Source organism: Canis lupus, chromosome 16 (genome assembly GCF_048164855.1).
Source record: "Canis lupus baileyi chromosome 16, mCanLup2.hap1, whole genome shotgun sequence".
NCBI classification, from domain to species: domain Eukaryota; kingdom Metazoa; phylum Chordata; class Mammalia; order Carnivora; family Canidae; genus Canis; species Canis lupus.
Window position 1 is genome coordinate 23,063,200 of NC_132853.1, and position 17,555 is coordinate 23,080,754.

At 38.8% G+C, this 17,555-nt stretch overlaps 1 protein-coding gene across 3 annotated transcripts in view; it reads left to right on the forward strand.

Annotated features, from left to right (window-relative positions):
• Positions 1-17,555, forward strand: part of AP2B1 (adaptor related protein complex 2 subunit beta 1) — a 131,478-nt gene that overhangs the window by 6,914 nt on the left and 107,009 nt on the right. For all 3 annotated transcript variants that reach the window (XM_072779531.1, XM_072779533.1, XM_072779532.1), the window contains exons 3-5: positions 5,215-5,320; positions 12,577-12,712; positions 14,061-14,306. In XM_072779531.1, the coding sequence (XP_072635632.1) occupies positions 5,215-5,320; positions 12,577-12,712; positions 14,061-14,306 (488 nt within the window). The remainder of the gene's footprint in view (positions 1-5,214; positions 5,321-12,576; positions 12,713-14,060; positions 14,307-17,555) is intronic.

The window sequence follows — 17,555 nt, forward strand, 5'->3', positions numbered from 1 at the left end:
CACCAGAGATCCCCAATAGTTTTTTATCTTTAACAAAAAAGGGACATGTAACAGTACATAGAAACTTGATATTTTATATCCTTCCATATAGATCTACCTCATTCTTTGTTTGGGCTTTATATAGATATTTTTTGTTGTTAAGATTTTATTTGAGAGAGAGTGAGAACAAGCAGGGAAGAGGGACAGAAGGAGAGAGAGAGAAAAGCAGATCCCCCCTCTCCTCTCCTCTCATCTGAGCAGGGAGCCAGATATGGGGCTTGATCACTGGACCTGGAGATCATGACCTGAGCCGAAGACAGATGCTTAACTGACTGAGCCACCCAGGCGCCCCCAAATACATTCTTTGTACTTAAAACAGGGAACCTCTAGAGTCAATTCCAGGATTTTTAAGTCACAGACTGGATTACTTGAAAATAGCTTTGAATTTATTAACCTCATTGTCTTTGTCATCAGAAATATAATACTGGTTTACAGGGTGCTTGGGTGGCTCAGTCATTTGAGCATCCAACTATTACTTTTGGCTCAAGTCTTGATCTTGGGGTCATGAGCTTGCCCTGCATCAGCCTCTGTGCTGATTGTGGAATCTGCTTACAATTCTTTCCCTCTCCCTTTTTCTGGCGTGCATGTGTTTTGTATTTAGCAGTCTTATATTTACTTAAGTATTCTGGGCATGACACCAACTGTCATTCCTCTTACTCTCTAACAACTTTCTTTCTCAGATGGATCTTTTCACCTCCCTTCCAGAGGCTGAAATATGATACTAGTGGATTATAACCCATTGAAAAATATATACACACACATATATATACACACACACACACACACACACACACACACACACATAAATTATAGAATTGATTCAGGTAAGAGTTATCAGTGAATGCTAAAATGACTAGCAGGTGGAAGTTTGATGAGAAACAAACAGGATGTTTAAATAGTCTCAAAATTTCCTTTCACAAATTATTAATTATAAAGGAAAAAATAACTTTACAATGCCGGAACCTATTTACTCCCTTAACCAAGTCTTCAATGTTAACATCATCAGTAATGGGACACATTAGCATTATTTGTCTCTGATGTCATGTACTGAGAAGAATATAACATCCCCTAAGAATTACGCCTATCAAAATGCATAATCTCAGAGTATAATCATGAGGGAACACCCATAACATGCCCAAACTGAGGGCATTCTTTTTTTTTATTTTATTTTTTTTTATTTATTTATTTTTTCCAAACTGAGGGCATTCTATAAAATAACTGCCCGATAGCTTTAAAAAATCGTATCATGAAAGACAAAGCCGAAGAACTGTTTCAGATTAAAGAAGACTCAAGAGGGCAGCCCCCGTGGCGCAGCGGTTTAGTGCCGCCTGCAGCCTAGGGTGTGATCCTGGAGACCTGGGATCGAGTCCCACGTCGGGGTCCCTGCATGGAGCCTGCTTCTCCCTCTGCCTGTGTCTCTGCCTCTCTCTCTCTCTCTCTCTCTCTCTCTCTCTCTCTCTCCCTCCCCCTCTCTCCCCCTCTCCCCCCCCCCCGTGTGTGTGTGTGTGTGTCTATGAATAAATGAATAAAATCTTAAAAAAAAAAAAAAAGGACTCAAGAGACATGACAATAAATCTAACATATGACCCTGGATTGGATCCTGGCCTAAAGGGAATGGTGGTAAAATTGCTATGAAGGACATTATCAAAACCTGCAGCTAATAAAGGAGAATATATGAGCACCTGGCTGGCTTAGTTGGTGGAGCATACAACTCTTGATCTTGGGGTCATGAGTTTGAGTCCCACATTGAGTGTAGAGATTACTCAAACTCTTAAAAAAAAAAAAAAAAATAGGAGGGCACACTGTGGTGCCCTGGAGTGAGCAAAGAGCACCAAAACATTTTCTAGAAAGTGCAAACATATCTGTCCTGTTCTGGGCATTTGGAGTTACATAGGGTAAACAAGTTCTTCTATTACAATATGGAAAACTCACATAGTGAGTTTCTTCTTTTTATCATCTACTAGTCAGTGGCTTTCAACCTTGTCTACACATTGGAATTATCCAGGTAAATGTAAAACAATACTAATTATCTAAGTCCTTGCAACTGAGATACCCTGATTTCATTGTTCTGGGATATGGCCTGGGTGTGGGATTTTTTTTTTTAAAGATCCCCACCTTTCTCTCATCTGTGGCCAAGATTGAGAACCATGTTAGCTGCTAGCCGTGTTTGGTAGATTTGATTAGGGGGTGGAGGAAAGGAAAAATTTAAGAATTTAATAAAGTTATGAGTATGAGATACCATGTCTCACTTGTTGCACTCTTTGGCTCCTACCAGCTTCTTCCCTATCTTCCTTATTTACACTTCAGAAAAACCATTAACCCTGCTTGTCATTCATTTTCAGCTTTTTTTTTTTTTTTTTGATTCTCTGAAATAGTACTTCTTCTGTTAACATTTTGTGTTCTTTGATGACCAAGATGTCTATGTTGACATAAAAAGATCCCTATCTTCCTTGTTTACACTTCAGAAAAACCATTAACCTTGCTTGTCATTCATTTTCAGCTTTTTTTTTTTTTTTGATTCTCTGAAATAGTACTTCTTCTGTTAACATTTTGTGTGCTTTGATGACCAAGATGTCTAGGACATAAAAAGGTGTTATTTATTTATTATTTTTAAAAAGGTGTCATTTAAAAACTCACCTAACTCGGAGCGCTTGGGTGGTTCAGTCAGTTAAGCATCTGATTCTTGGTTTTGGCTCAAGTCATGATTTCAGGGTTGTGGGGTTGAGTCCTGATCATCGGGCTCTACACTCAGGGAGTCTGCTTGAGAGTCTCTCCCTCTTTTTTTCCCCCTTCTTCCTCTAAAATAAATACATCTTTAATAATAATAATAATAATAATAATAATAATAATAATAATTAAAAAAAAGAAACATCACCTAACTCTTCAAACCTTCTCTTATAATGAGTCCTGGTAACCCTTTTTCATTCAGGTATTTGTAAAAGTTTAAGACCTGCAGATTGAATCACAGCTGGTAAATACCATATTTTAAAAAATGGACATGGGCAGCTCCGGTGACACAGCGGTTTAGCGCCGCCTGCAGCCCAGGGCATGATCCTGGAGACCCTGGATCGAGTCCCACGTCAGGCTCTCTGCATGGAGCCTGCTTCTCCCTCTGCCTGTGTCTCTCCCTCTCATTCTCTCTCTGTATCTCTATGAATAAATAAATAAAATCTTAAAAAAAAAAAGGATAGACTGTGTTCTTTCTACTTCCTGCAACACCCACCAGAACTGCCACTGGAGCATATTCCTTAAGGTTATGCTAGAATTGGAATAGTTTCAGTTACATCCTGTTTTAATTCTTCAGCTCCTGGCTGCTGTTCACAGTTCAGACTTTTGAAACCCTGCTGCTTGTCCTTTACTGTTCCTAGAAGTAAATGATGGGATCCCTAAGAGCTAGATTTGGCAGCAGAGGACTTGATGGAGAGGAGAATGACTCTTAAGGGCCCAGCTTTTCTGGCTATGGTATTTTTGCAGTTGTTGATTAAATAAAACTGATTTTTGTAACTTTAATTTGTTTGCCTTGTTGGCAGTGGATATTGACATAACAACAGGCTTTTTTAGTGCTCGACATCTGTGTTTCTTACCAGTTTCATCCTTCCCATATAAAGGATTTAGCAGATTCCATAGTTTGCTATCCCCACTGTTTCTATGCTGGTGAATGAGATCTAGTTAAAATGAACATCAAGCGGAGTCATTAACATGGCAGTATTGTTGAAGAGTTTAAGGGTATAGATGGAAAGTTGAACTGAAAGTAGCCAGCTTGTTTTTTTTTTTTTTTTTTTTAATGGGCTTAGTGGTGTATTTTCTTCTTTATTTTGTTTTTCTTTTTAATTTTGTTTATTTATTCATGAGAGACACACAGAGAGGCAGAGACAGACAGAGGCAGAGGGAGAAGCAGGCTCCATGCAGGGAGCCCGACGCGGGACTCGATCCCGGGACTCCAGGATCACGCCCTGGGCCGAAGGCAGGCACCAAACCGCTGGGCCACCCGGGCTGCCCTCTTCTTTCTTTTAAAACCAGTTGAGGACTATTACCTTCTTTTCTTTAAAAAAAAATTTTTTTTTACAAAGATTTTATTTGGGAGAAAGAGCAAGTGCACAAGCAGGGGGAAGGAGCAGAGGGAGAAGCAGACTGTCTGTTGAGCAGGGAGCGAGATGTGGGGCTTGATCCCAGGACCCTGAGATCATGACCTGAGCTGAAGGCAGATGCTTAACTGACTGAGTCACCCAGGTACCCTGTTACCTTCTTTTCTTTCAGCTCCAGCTTTCTGAAGATAGGTGAGCCTGGTCCTTAAGATAGTGATGCCAGACAGCCCTGGCATTTCACAGTGCAGGGCCTGAGCACTCATTCAAGATTGTGCCTTTAAAAATGACTCTGGTTTGTACCATTCTTGAAGCTTCAAGATTATATTTTTTTGTTAGATCGATTGAATAAGATGGAGCCTTGAAGCCCATTAACTTCTTAAAGTGCTAATTAGAGCAGGGATTCTCAGGTCTGGTTGTGTGTTAGAATCACTTGGAGGAACTTTAAAAAATAGGAATGTATGAGTTCTCCTTGATAGGCTGATTTAATTGGTCCAGAGTAGAATCTGAGAATTGTTATTTTTATAAATATCTCCCAGGTAACATTACTGTGTGGCCCACGTCGGAAACCTCTGGATTCAGCAGTCAGGAGACAAGTTCTAAGGGCAGCTCTGTCATGAACTCGCTTTGTGATCTTTGAACCTCAGTTCCTTTTTTTTTTTTTTTTTTTTTAAGTTGAGCTTGAGTGAATGAATGTGGATACCTGGAGTCTCTTTGGTTTGAAAACAGATTTGTGAACCTGTTTTGTACCTACATTTATTTTTTCCTTGGGACCTTGAAATTCTGATGGAAGATCATCACTCAGCTTTCATTTCTTCCCTATTGTAGTAAGATATCATGAGATATGTTTTTTTCCCCCACTCCTGTACTTCCTAAGATCTGGATTGCACCTTCCTCTCTGGCCATAACCTCAAAGATGGTATCTTTATCAATGGGTCAAGTAATCTATGGATTTGAATTGTACCTGTCCTGTAATTTTTAAATTCTCTTTAGTTGCTGCCCTGCCTCTGGTCAGCTGTCATTTATTACAGAGTGTAGTATTTTGTTCTAGTTTTCTGGTCTTTGGATCTCACCAGTTTGCTCTCTTTTGTAGGAGAAATCTTTGAATTAAAGGCTGAACTCAATAATGAAAAGAAAGAAAAGAGGAAGGAGGCTGTGAAGAAAGTGATTGCTGCCATGACTGTGGGAAAGGACGTTAGGTAAGGGTAATCACTCCTGCTGTTGGTCACTTTTGACCCATACCCTGTTTGTGGTTTTACTACTTTTCATTTAACTTTCGTAATTGTAGAATCTATAAGAATGGGCTTGTCCCACTGAAAGACCATGAGGAAGTATAGTTGCTTTTACATTAACACCATGACTTAAATTTTTCTGAAGAATGAAACCAGTTTGATTTTGTTGCATAGAGATCTAGCATAAAACCTCCTGGGAACTGGCACAGTTATAGACCTGCTGCTGAAGTAGTTTTAGAAGATAGAAGTGTACTGAGAAGCAGAAGCTCATATGTTCTTTAATCGGTTCAAGCTAGTGTCCTTAACTCTACAATGGTAGATTCAGTTGCTGAATTCAAGATGAAAATCAATGTTAACAAAGTCCATTATGTCTTTTCTCCCCACCTCTGTAATTCAGCCAGACCGTTTGGAAATATGTACGGATTATCCACAGGCCCCCAAAGATTCACAAGATCCTTTCTGGGGGATTTGTGAGGTCAAAGCTATTCTTACACATAGTATTATTTGCTTTTTTCATTGTGTTGACATTTGCATTACTGGTGCCTTAGTGTGAATCAGAGTAGCAGTGTCAAACTGTAACAGTAGTTCTTCTATTTGTCACCACTAATACTTGCAGGAAAAAAGGGCAGTTTCACTTAAGACTACTCTTCATGAAGCATTTAGAATTTATTTTATTAAGCTTTGAACCTTGAGTACAGATCATTTTAATATATGATAAAGTAGGAGTTATCCATAAAGCTCTTCTGTGGCATAGCAAAGTGTGATAGTTGACTTGGAAAAAAGCCCTTGCACAATTGTTTGAAATGGGAACACCATTTTTAAGTGAAGGAATGATTGACAAATTATAGTTAATCAGACTTCAGTATTTGGGGACATTTTCTCAAAAATGAACAAAGTGAACCTGTCACTTTTAGAGAAAAAATTTGACAGTAGATACATTTCGAACTTTAAAGTAAAAATTAGATTGTTGGAAAACTTGTATCTTGCAACATGAGCTTGACAGCTTCCCAGTAATTACAAACTTCTCTAATGAGCTTGGTGGTGAAATTAGTGAATGTATTATTTTCTGTTATATAGATTGTATCATCATTGGGAAGATCTGCATAAACTCAACCAATATTTTCCAAATGACCAATGCATATATCACAAAATTATGGGTAAAAGATCCATTCAAAATAAGTGACAAACGAATAGATTTTAATGCAGTTAATTATTAAAAGTTTGATATGGTTTCAGATTCCACATAGCAACTTTTTTTTTTTAAGATTTACTTATTTTATTTATTTATTTATTTATTTATTTATTTATTTATTTATTTATTTATTTATTTATAGGATTTTACTTATTTATTCATGAGAGACAGAGACACAGGCAGAGGGAGAAGCAGGCTCCATGCAGGGAGCCCGATATGGGACTCGATCCTCAGTCTCCAGGATCAGGCCCTGGGCTGAAGGCGGTGCTAAACCACTGAGCCACCCGGGCTGCCCCAAGATTTACTTATTTTAAAGCGAGGAAGAGAGCATGAATGTGCAAGCAGGGAAGAGACAGAGGAAGAGAATCTCAAGCAGACTTTCCTCTGAGCACAGAGCCCGATACAGGTCTTGATTCCATGGTCTTGAGATCATGACCTGAGGTGACAGGTGATCATGACCTAAACCAGACAGTTAACCCACTGAGCCACCCAGGCACCCCTACAACTAACTTTTATGGAACTACCATTTGTGAACTGAAAAAGAAAAGAAAAAGAAAAACAAGGTATTTATCTAGCTTTAATGTATCAAGGAATATCCAGTTAATCTGAAAAAACCGTTAAAATACTCCTCCCTTGGGTGTCTGGGTGCCTCAGTTAGTTAAGTGTCTACCTTTGGCTCAGGTCATGATCCTAGGGTCCTGAGATCGAATCCTGAATTGGGCTCCCTGCTCAGCGGGTGTCTGCTTCTCCCTCTCCTTCTTCCCCTCCCCCTGTTCATTAGCTCTCTCTCTCTCAAATAAAAAAAAAATTCCTCCCTTTTCCGATTAATATATGTATATGATTTTCTTGTACTTCAATTAAAACAATATTCTACAGCAGGTTGAATGCAGGGGCAAATATGAAGATGGAGCTATCTTTGCTTAAACTAGACATTAAGAGATTTGAAAAACGAAAAACAATTTTTTTAAAGATTTTATTATTCATGAGAGACAGAGAGAGGAATGGCAGAGACACAGAGGGAGAAGCAGGCTTCCTGCAGGGAACCAGATGTGGGACTCGATCCCAGACCCCAGGATCACACCCTGAGCCAAAAGCAGATGCTCAACCACTGAGCCACCCAGGTGAACCAATGTCATCTTAATTATTATTTATTTAAGATTTTATTTATTCATGAGAGACACACAGAGAGAAAGAGAGAGACAGAGACACAGGCAGAGGGAGAAGCAGGCTCCATGCAGGGAACCCAACGCGGGACTCAATCCCGGGTTTCCAGGATCAGGCCCTGGGCCGAAGGCAGTGCTAAACCACTGAGCCACCCGAGCTGCTGTCATCTTAATTTTTAAAAGATAAAAAATGTTTGCAATAAAATGTTTGTTAATATGAAATGCATTTATTATTGTTTTTTAAATATTATATTTATTCATGAGAGAGAGAGGCAGAGACATAGGCAGAGGGAGAAGCAGACTCCTCAAGGGGAGCCCGATACAGGACTGGATCCTGGACCCCATGATCACGCCCTGAGCCAAAGGCAGACGTTCAACCACTGAGCCACCTTGACGTCCCACGTTTATTATTTTAATTTTTTTTTTTTTTTTTTAATGATAGTCACAGAGAGAGAGAGAGAGGCAGAGACATAGGCAGAGGGAGAAGCAGGCTCCATGCACCAGGAGCCCGATGTGGGATTCGATCCTGGGTCTCCAGGATCGCACCCTGGGCCAAAGGCAGGCGCCAAACCGCTGCGCCACCCAGGGATCCCCTCACGTTTATTATTTTAAATGGATCGGTGTTTTAAAATATTTCTCAGTTTTAATTCCTGATACCATAAAATATCAGAAGGTATAACCCACATGAACAAAAACTCTTTGGGATCTCAATAATCTTTAGAGTGTAAAGGGTTTCCTGAGACCAGGAAGGTGAGAGCAGCTTCCTCAACCAGATCAGGGGCTCAGGTCGAAACCGTGGCAGTTAGAGACTCCGATATCTTCTTGTGCTTCAGGTGTTGCTGCTCTGAGGTGGTTTTTGTTACTGGAGTTTTGTTTGTTAGCATATACACATTTAGTTCTTAACTTGCTGTTCTGTGACCGTCTATCTCAGAGGTTGGTAGACTTTTTCTGGGAAGGGCAAGAGAGGAAATACTTTAGGTGTAGTAATCCAAGAGGCAAAAAAAAAAAAAAAAGTGGAAGATATTATATAGGCAATTATATAACAAAAGAGCAACCAATTTACCACAATTTGTTGATGAAACCTAAGTATAATAATTTCCTACTACAAATCTAATGAGAAGATAGAATTCTTTTGCGGGGGGGTGACACATAATGTTTTGTTTAACTGGGGTCCAAAGTAAATAAGTAAATATTCTCTATCATTAAATCATTAAATGTCCATCTAAAAACCACTTTGAGCTTATGGCTCATGCAAAAGTAGTGGTGGGCTGTATTTCGTGCACAGGTTATAGTTTTCCTACTCTGGATCAATCTAGTCCCTGGTGGGCTATTTTTGCCAAGGAATAAATGTAGCTTGAGAACATCAGTACTGATGAACTGGTGAGTCAACATACTTGATTAGTGGGCTTTGTGTTCTCACCAAGATTACTTCTATAACCTAGAAAAAGTTAAACCTCTTTGAGTTTCCTTTTGTATGCTTGGTAAATACTAGTTAATCTGTTAATTGCTAATGATTTATTTTGTGCTTATGCTATCCCACATATCATAATTTAAAAGGATAGTAGATGTTTTTTAGCCTTCACTGCACTTACTATGTAGTTGGGGAGACCCAAAATTTGAAAAATTAGGGAATAATAAAATACAGTTTTGTGATTAGGTACTAGAATGTGTACATTAAAGGCAATAGGAGTTCTGCAAAAGGGAGATCCAAGTAAATAGGAATAGTTGAGGAACACTTCTTGTAGGAGATGGGATTTGTACTGGGCCTAGATAGCTCAAAGGAACAGAATAAATAGAGATTAGGTATTCGTAGATGATCACATTTCAGTTACTTGCAAGTAACTTCAAGTTCAGTGTTCTGTGGTAGAAATACAATGCGAACCACATACATAATTTTACATTTTCTGATAGCCAAGTTTGAAAAAGGAAAATACAGATGAAGTTAATTTTAATAATATATTTTACTTAATGCAGTACATCCAAAGTATCATTTCAGCATGAAATAAATTTAATGAGGTGTCTTATGTTGTATTTTTCTTTCTTTTTTTTTTAAGATTTTTTTTTAATTTTTATTTATTTATGATAGTCACAGAGAGAGAGAGAGAGAGAGAGAGGCAGAGACATAGGCAGAGGGAGAAGCAGGCTCCATGCACCGGGAGCCCGATGTGGGATTCGATCCCGGGTCTACAGGATCGCGCCCTGGGCCAAAGGCAGGCGCCAAACCGCTGCGCCACCCAGGGATCCCTATGTTGTATTTTTCATAATAAATATTCAAGATCTAATGTGTGTTTTATATATACATCACATTTCGGTTCAGATTGGTCACATTGCCAGTGAGCTACACATGACTAGTGGCTACCATAGTAGAAAGTTGAGGTTTCTAGCTTTATAGGTTGGTGCTTAACAGTTTTTACCTCTAGAACTTGTTCTTGATCAAGATCTTCTTGATCTTGTGCAGGTTGTTGGAATTATTCAGGATCTTACATTTGCTAATGTGTCACATTTATTACCAGTTTTACAGTTGTTTTGCCCATGAGTTACTCTAGGAAATGGTAAGACATTCATTTTGGGGGAGTGTAATGTTTATTGAATACATGTGCATGAAACTACATTAGGTGTGTATACTCAGGTTAAATGACATTTAGAGCAGAACTCATTGGTTTGTTGGAGATATAGTAGATTCTTTGACTTTGCAAAACATCTTCCTATTTGTAAATAACTTTCTGCTTATTGTGTGTGTGTACAGGAGCCATTACCATGTGACTAGTTATTTCAATCATTCTCTTTCCTGTAGAGAGATATATATAAATATATATATATATATATATATATATATATATATATATATATATAAATATATTGATGTTTGCTTTTTCTGTACTTGTAGTAAGCTGTTAAGTTCTTAAAATTCAGGGGCTCCTGGGTGGCACAGTAAGTTAAGCATCTGACTCTTGTTTTCAGCTCCAGTCATGATCTCAGGGTTGTGAGGTCAAGCTCCACCTAAGGCTCAGAGTCTACTTGGGATTCTTTCTCCTTCTCTCTTTGCCCCTCCCACTCGTGCTTGTGCCTGTTCTCTCTCTCTCTCTCTCTCTCTCTCAAATAAATTTTTAAAAAAGTATTTAAAATTTATGTAGTACTTTGATAAAGCCTAGGAGGAAGGTTAATTACCAGTCTCTCCTAAAAAATTATAGTTAACGTGTACTTGAAAAAATACAGCTTATATTTTAAAATCAAATAAATTCATTCCTTCCAAACTAATGATTTGGAGGCCATTCCAAAATAAAGCCACTGTTTGGCTTTATAAGAGAGTAGGAAATCATAAAATGACTTGAACTTTGGAAAAGTGTAAGCTTTTATATCTGAGGACACTGAAATTTTCATTTGTCTGAGTTTGTAATATTAAGAATAAATTCTAGAAGGGAGTCAAGACTTCTTAGAAAAATGACTGGTTTCAGTTTTGAGATTAGAAATGTACAAAGAAATCTTGGTTAGTGAATTTTGTCCTACCAGAAAGTGAGGAGGCTGATGAAAATGCAGGATTACATCACAGGAACTCAGAAGCTAGCTGAGTAAGTTCCCACTGCCCAAGGATAGAATATGAACATTAAAAACGTAGCAGCCATAGTGCTTCGAACCTGCAATATGTAGAATTACTGTTAATTTCTGTGTGTGATAAAGATTGTGCTTTTAAAAAACAAGATTCCAAAAAAAATAAATAAATACAAATAAAAAACAAGATTCCTAAAGATATGCCCTAAAATATGTATGAAATTACATAATGTCTAGGATTTCGTTAAAAATAATCCAGACTGGGGCTCCTGGGTAGCTCAGTCGGTTAAGTGTGCAATTCTTGATCTCAACTCAGGTCCTGATCTCAGGGTCATGAGTTCAAGTTCTATGTTGGGAAAAAAATCCAGAGCAACTAGGTGGGATAGGGACAGGGGAAGGGATATTGGATTGAGGACATGTATAAAACAAGATTGGACATGTGTTAATGCTTCTTTGCAGCTGGGTGATGGATATATTGGGTTCATTATATTGCTCTACTTTTTTTTTTTTTTTTTAAGATTTTTTTATTTATTCATGAGAGAGACAGAGAGGCAGAGACACAGGCAGAGGGAGAAGCAGGCTCCATGCAGGGAGCCTGACATGGGACATGATCCCGGGTCTCCAGGATCAGGCCCTGGGCTAAAGGTGACACTAAACCGCTGAGCCACCAGGCTACCCATATTGCTCTACTTTTGTTAGAAAATTTGCTGGGACGCCTGGGTGGCTCAGCGTTTGAGCATCTGCTTTTGTCTCAGGGCATGATCCCGGGATTCAGGATCGAGTCCCACATCGGGCTCCCTGCGAGGAGCCTGCTTCTCCCTCTATCTGTGTCTCTGCCTCCCTCTCTCTCTCGGTGTCTCTCATGAATAAATAAATAAACTTAAAAAAAAATTTTGCTAACAATGAAAAGTTTCTTAAATCTATTTTATTTTTTATTTTTATTTTTTTTAAAGATTTATTTATTTATGATAGACATAGAGAGAGAGAGAGGCAGAGACACAGGAGGAGGGAGAAGCAGGCTCCATGCCGGGAACCCGACATGGGACTCGATCCCGGGACTCCAGGATTGCGCCCTGGGCCAAAGGCAGGCGCTAAACCGCTGAGCCGCCCAGGGATCCCCTTAAATCTATTTTAGAGATCTTCTTGGGTCTTGTACTACAGTTTCCTTAGAAATTGAGATCAGTGTTAATTGTTATCACTGTGGGGACATACTTCTTTGCATCAGATCACTTTGTAAAGGCTATTTCTCCATATTCTATCCAATAGCTTGGCACCAACATCTATTCATTTTCCTTTTCTTTTTTCTCTTCTCTTCTCAGCTCTCTTTTTCCAGATGTAGTGAACTGTATGCAAACCGACAACCTGGAATTAAAGAAGCTTGTTTATCTCTATTTGATGAACTATGCCAAGAGTCAGCCAGACATGGCCATCATGGCTGTCAACAGCTTTGTGAAGGTAACATTTCCACCCCTAGGAACTCAAGACCAGTCTCGTCTACCTCAAGTAGGCTTTTCAGGAAGTATTGTTTGATGTAGGTAATGTCTGCATTGCAAATAAGCAACCTCTGTTGCAAAAGAGAGCCTCTAGAGAAGTACTGGCAGTGACTATGAGTGTTCAGGTTTTTAAGCATTCTTTATGCCAGCATTCGTCATCCAGTTCAAACCATATGGAGAGCCTTCTGTTAGCTGGTTTTGGTGCATCCTTGCCAGATGGGAGAAGAAAGCCAGAAGAAACCTTCCCAGGCTGACAAAGGTTAGGCGTATCATTGAAGTTTCAGTAACCTGGGTTTTATCTATTTATCATGGGGAAAATTAAGCTTATGGGTCAGAAGTAGTAGAAACTCAAGGAGTAACTACTTCTGTTTTTACTTAATAGGTCTTAACACTCATTTTTTTTTTATTCTGGAAACTTCCAAACATATTCAAGTAGAGGGAATAGTATTCTAAATCCCTAAATCCCCATCTTGTAGTTTCAGTGGTTACCAGCACGTGACAAGTCTTTTTTTTTTTTTCCTTAGGATTTTATTTATTTATTTGAGAGAGAGTGCACAAGCCGTGGGAGGAACAGAGGGAGAGAGGGAAGGAGATTCTCAACTGAGCAGGAAGCAGGACCCTGGGATCATGACCTAAGCTGAAGGCAGATGCTTAAGCACCCAGGCACCCCAACCCATGACCAATCTTATTTATTCTCCCTATACATGCTTTCCTGACTCCCACTCCTCCTAATGGATAATTTTAAAGCAGATTCCAAACATAAAGATGAAAAATCATTTCATCCTTGTAAGATCTCCTTTTAAGATTTATTCATTTGAGAGAGCAAGAAAGTGAATGCATGTGCAGGGTTGGGGATATTTGCAGACTGACTCGGGAGTGGTACACGTTTTTCCAATTCCTCATTTTTTTCCTGTTGTTAAGGCACATACAGTAACAGCCATGGTGATGGTAATACCAGTTGACTTCTGCCTCACCCTGGAATGAATACTACTGGGCATTTCTTCATTGTGTTTGTAAAATAGTTAAATGAATTCCTAACCTAAGCTCTTAAATAGGCAATTAAGATTTGTACTTAGGAAACAATAGTATGGGGGATTAGTGTCTGATACAGAGTGTAACTGGAAGCTTACATAAAGGAAATGTTCTTCTGAGGCTTGTATAAACTAGACTGTTTACTTTTTAGTCACCATGTATACCTGTAGTTGTCAATGATTTTTTTCTTTTTTTCTTCTTCCTCTTCCTCTTTTTCTTTTTTCTCTCCTCTCTCTCTCTCTCTTTCTCTTTCTTTCTCTCTTTCTCTTTCTTTTTAGGATTGTGAAGATCCCAATCCTCTAATTCGGGCCTTGGCAGTCAGGACCATGGGGTGCATCCGGGTGGACAAGATTACAGAATATCTCTGTGAGCCTCTACGCAAGTGCTTGAAGGATGAAGATCCCTATGTTCGGAAAACAGCAGCAGTTTGTGTGGCAAAACTCCATGATATCAATGCCCAAATGGTGGAAGATCAGGGATTTCTGGATTCTCTGCGGGATCTCATAGCAGATTCAAATCCAATGGTAATAAGCTTCTGCTTTTATAGAGAGCAGTACTTAAAATGCATCCCTTTAAAAAGAATGTTTATTTTATTTTTTTTAAGATTATTTATTTATTTATTCATGAGAGACACAGAGAGAGACAGAGGCAGAGACACAGGCAAGAGAGAGAAGCAGACTCCATGCAGGAAGCCCAATATGGGACTCCATCCTGGGTCTCCAAGATCACGCCCTGGGCCGAAGATAGCGCTAAACCTCTGAGCCACCGAGGCTTTCCTAAAAAGCATGTTTATTTTTATTTTAAAAATTTTTAAAGATTTATTTATTTATTTATTCATGATAGACAGAGAGGCAGAGACACAGGCAGAGGGGGAAGCAGGCTCCATGCCGGGAGCCCGACGCAAGACTCGGTCCTGGGACTCCAGGATCATGCCCTGGGCCAAAGGCAGGCACCAAACCGCTGAGCCACCCAGGGATCCCCTAAAAAGCATATTTAAAACAAATCTTGTCTCTGGGATATTGAAACAGATTAGCTATGAGAAACATGAATTCTGTGTGTCCCTCAGATTATGTCTCACACATTAGTTGTTTTCTCAAGTGAAAACCAAGTGCTACTAAAATACAGGGGTCTTAAAGCAAACCTTTGTATCATACCTACCCCTGTGTTTGCTCAGAAACCTTGGCTCTTTAATAATTTTTTGAGTTTTACCTTAAATTTATATATATCTATATATAGATGTATATATATATATATTTTTTTTTTATTCATTCATGAGAGACACACAGAGAGAGGCAGAAACATCGGCAGAGGAGAAACAGACTCCCTGCAGGGAGCCTGATGCAGAACTGTATCCTAGGACCCCAGGATCACATCCTGAACCGAAGGCAGATGCTCAACCGCTGACCCACACAGACGTCCCTATATCAGTTTTTTTAAAGATTATTTCTTCAGACGTTTGTGGTCTTTTCTGGTGTGGGAGTAGAAACAAAGTTTTATTTATTGCCTAATTATTGTAATGCATTCTTATACAGGAAAATTCTAAGACAAAATTCTTTTTGACAATTAATATTCTAAGTGTTTGGCAGCTAGAACATAACACTTTAAAGTTTGAGGACCTTTTATTTCTCTTACTAATATTTTTAACTTTGTCCATATAATGAAGGGGAGAAAGTCCCAAGTGGTATGTTGACTCTGCTAGTAACTGGAGCTCATTTGAATGGAGTGATTGATGACTAGGTGCCATTATTGAGAAGATGGAGGAATAAGGCCTCCCCTTTTTGCCTAATGCACTATTTACTTGGAGGTGAATAACTTTGAGTTAATCACTGGATAACCTCTGAATGCTTTCTTTGTTGTTGAACTTTTTGAAATAGAGTTGGAATTTGCCTTGAAATAGACATTGTCTCTTACTTGCAAATCATGTGCTCAGATCTCTGCTTTAATATTTCATCTGGTTCATCTTATTCTTTGAATAGCCTTGGCTTTTATTATCTTTCAAGTTTAGCATCAAGGTCAAGGGATGAAGAAAACCACGTTTTGTTTTGTTTTGTTTTAAGGTACTGTAGTACCTATCATTAGGAATCTTTTAGCCATGGGATGCCTGGGTGGCTCAGCGGTTGAGCACCTGCCTTTGGCCCAGGGTGTGATCCTGGAGTCCGGGGATGGAGTCCTGCATCGGGCTCCCTGCATGAAGCCTGCTTCTCTTTCTGCCTGTGTCTCTGCCTCTCTCTCCCTCTGTGTCTCTCATGAATAAATAAATAAAAATCTTAAAAAAAAAAAATCTTGTAGCCACCTTCCAGGCACAGAAGCTGGTGCAGGTATATATGTGCTTAAACCATGACTTCTGATAGGTATCACCACCAGCATTAGAAGATTCAACCTTTCTTTTTTTCCCTCGAGTAAGACCATGTGGCACTTTTTTTTTTTTTTTTTAATTCCATAAGGAAAGATACAAGGCATTAGTATCTATTTTATAGAATGTTTAGCTGGTCCCAAGTTGTGTTTTGGTGTTGCTTTTGAGTCACTCTTACCCTGAGCCACTGTCTTTGAAATTTTCTACTTGAGGACAAATGAGAAGATAATAAGTGTTTGGGCTCCATGCTCCAGGTTTCAGGCTTCCAAATAAACAGGATATCATGCAATCCATGGAAACTTGTTAAATACCCAGTGGGGCTAACAATGTGCAGTGGAGTGAGGTGAAAATGAATTATAACTCATATAGGTATTTCCAGTTTAGGGAGAAAAAGGCATCTTTGCAATAATGTAAATTTCTTGAAATAGAACCTGTAAAATTAGATGGTCAGGGATAGGGGCTAACTGATGGTTTAATAAAGAATTTTTGTTCGTTTGTTTGGTACCCAAGCGCTTAGATTTTTGTCCAGTTGAGAGGATGGAAGGATTCTGGAACAAGCCTAATTTGACCTATTTTAAGTTTTTATTGTGGAGGAAGGACTGGTTTTTGTCCAGCCCACCATATTCTCAAGTAATATATGTGTTTATACATATGTTTACTTTTTATTATTGGAATTTTCAAACGTATTCAAACTTAGAGTGACTAAATGAAAACAATAGATAAATAAAATGAGCCCATTTATCATCATCTGTTGTCCCCCGTTTCATACTTACACATATGTGATTTAAACAGGCAACACATCAATGGGTCTCTTTGGATGTAATAAAACACTATAATAAACTATAATACTCTTAAAATTTCTTAACCTGTTTTTACAAATCAGGAGGTGATTTGGAGAGATTTTCACAATTATCTTTGAGAAAGCTTTAGAGAAAATTTAAGATTACTTGGTAGATTTTGAGAAACTTTCAGGAATGACTTATTTTACTGTCTTTATTGTTGATTTTTCTAGAGCACATATCAGCATTATTGTTGGACCTATTGCCCTCCAAATAGAAAATCTTTCTGATTCTTGTCAGATTTTTTTGTCAGTAGCAGAATTTTCCCGATATTGTTTCCCTAGTATTGTTCCACCGAGCTCTAGCAAAGTGTACAGAGTGCAAAATTTAAGGTGGTACTCATATTTAGGCGTCACCTCTATACCTGCACAAGCCTGAAAGTGGAATGCCTCCTTAAATTTGTGCCTTGCTTGCCCTACTCTTGCCCTGGCCTTAGATTCAAATCATTTTTTGAGCTCTTCATGCTTGTTTTAGTAAAGAATTGAAAAGCTTGGGTTAAAATATACATGCCTGCTTTTGATCTTGAACCTGTACTCTTCATCTCTACTGTATGTCCTGCTTTTTACCAAAAAGCCTTACCA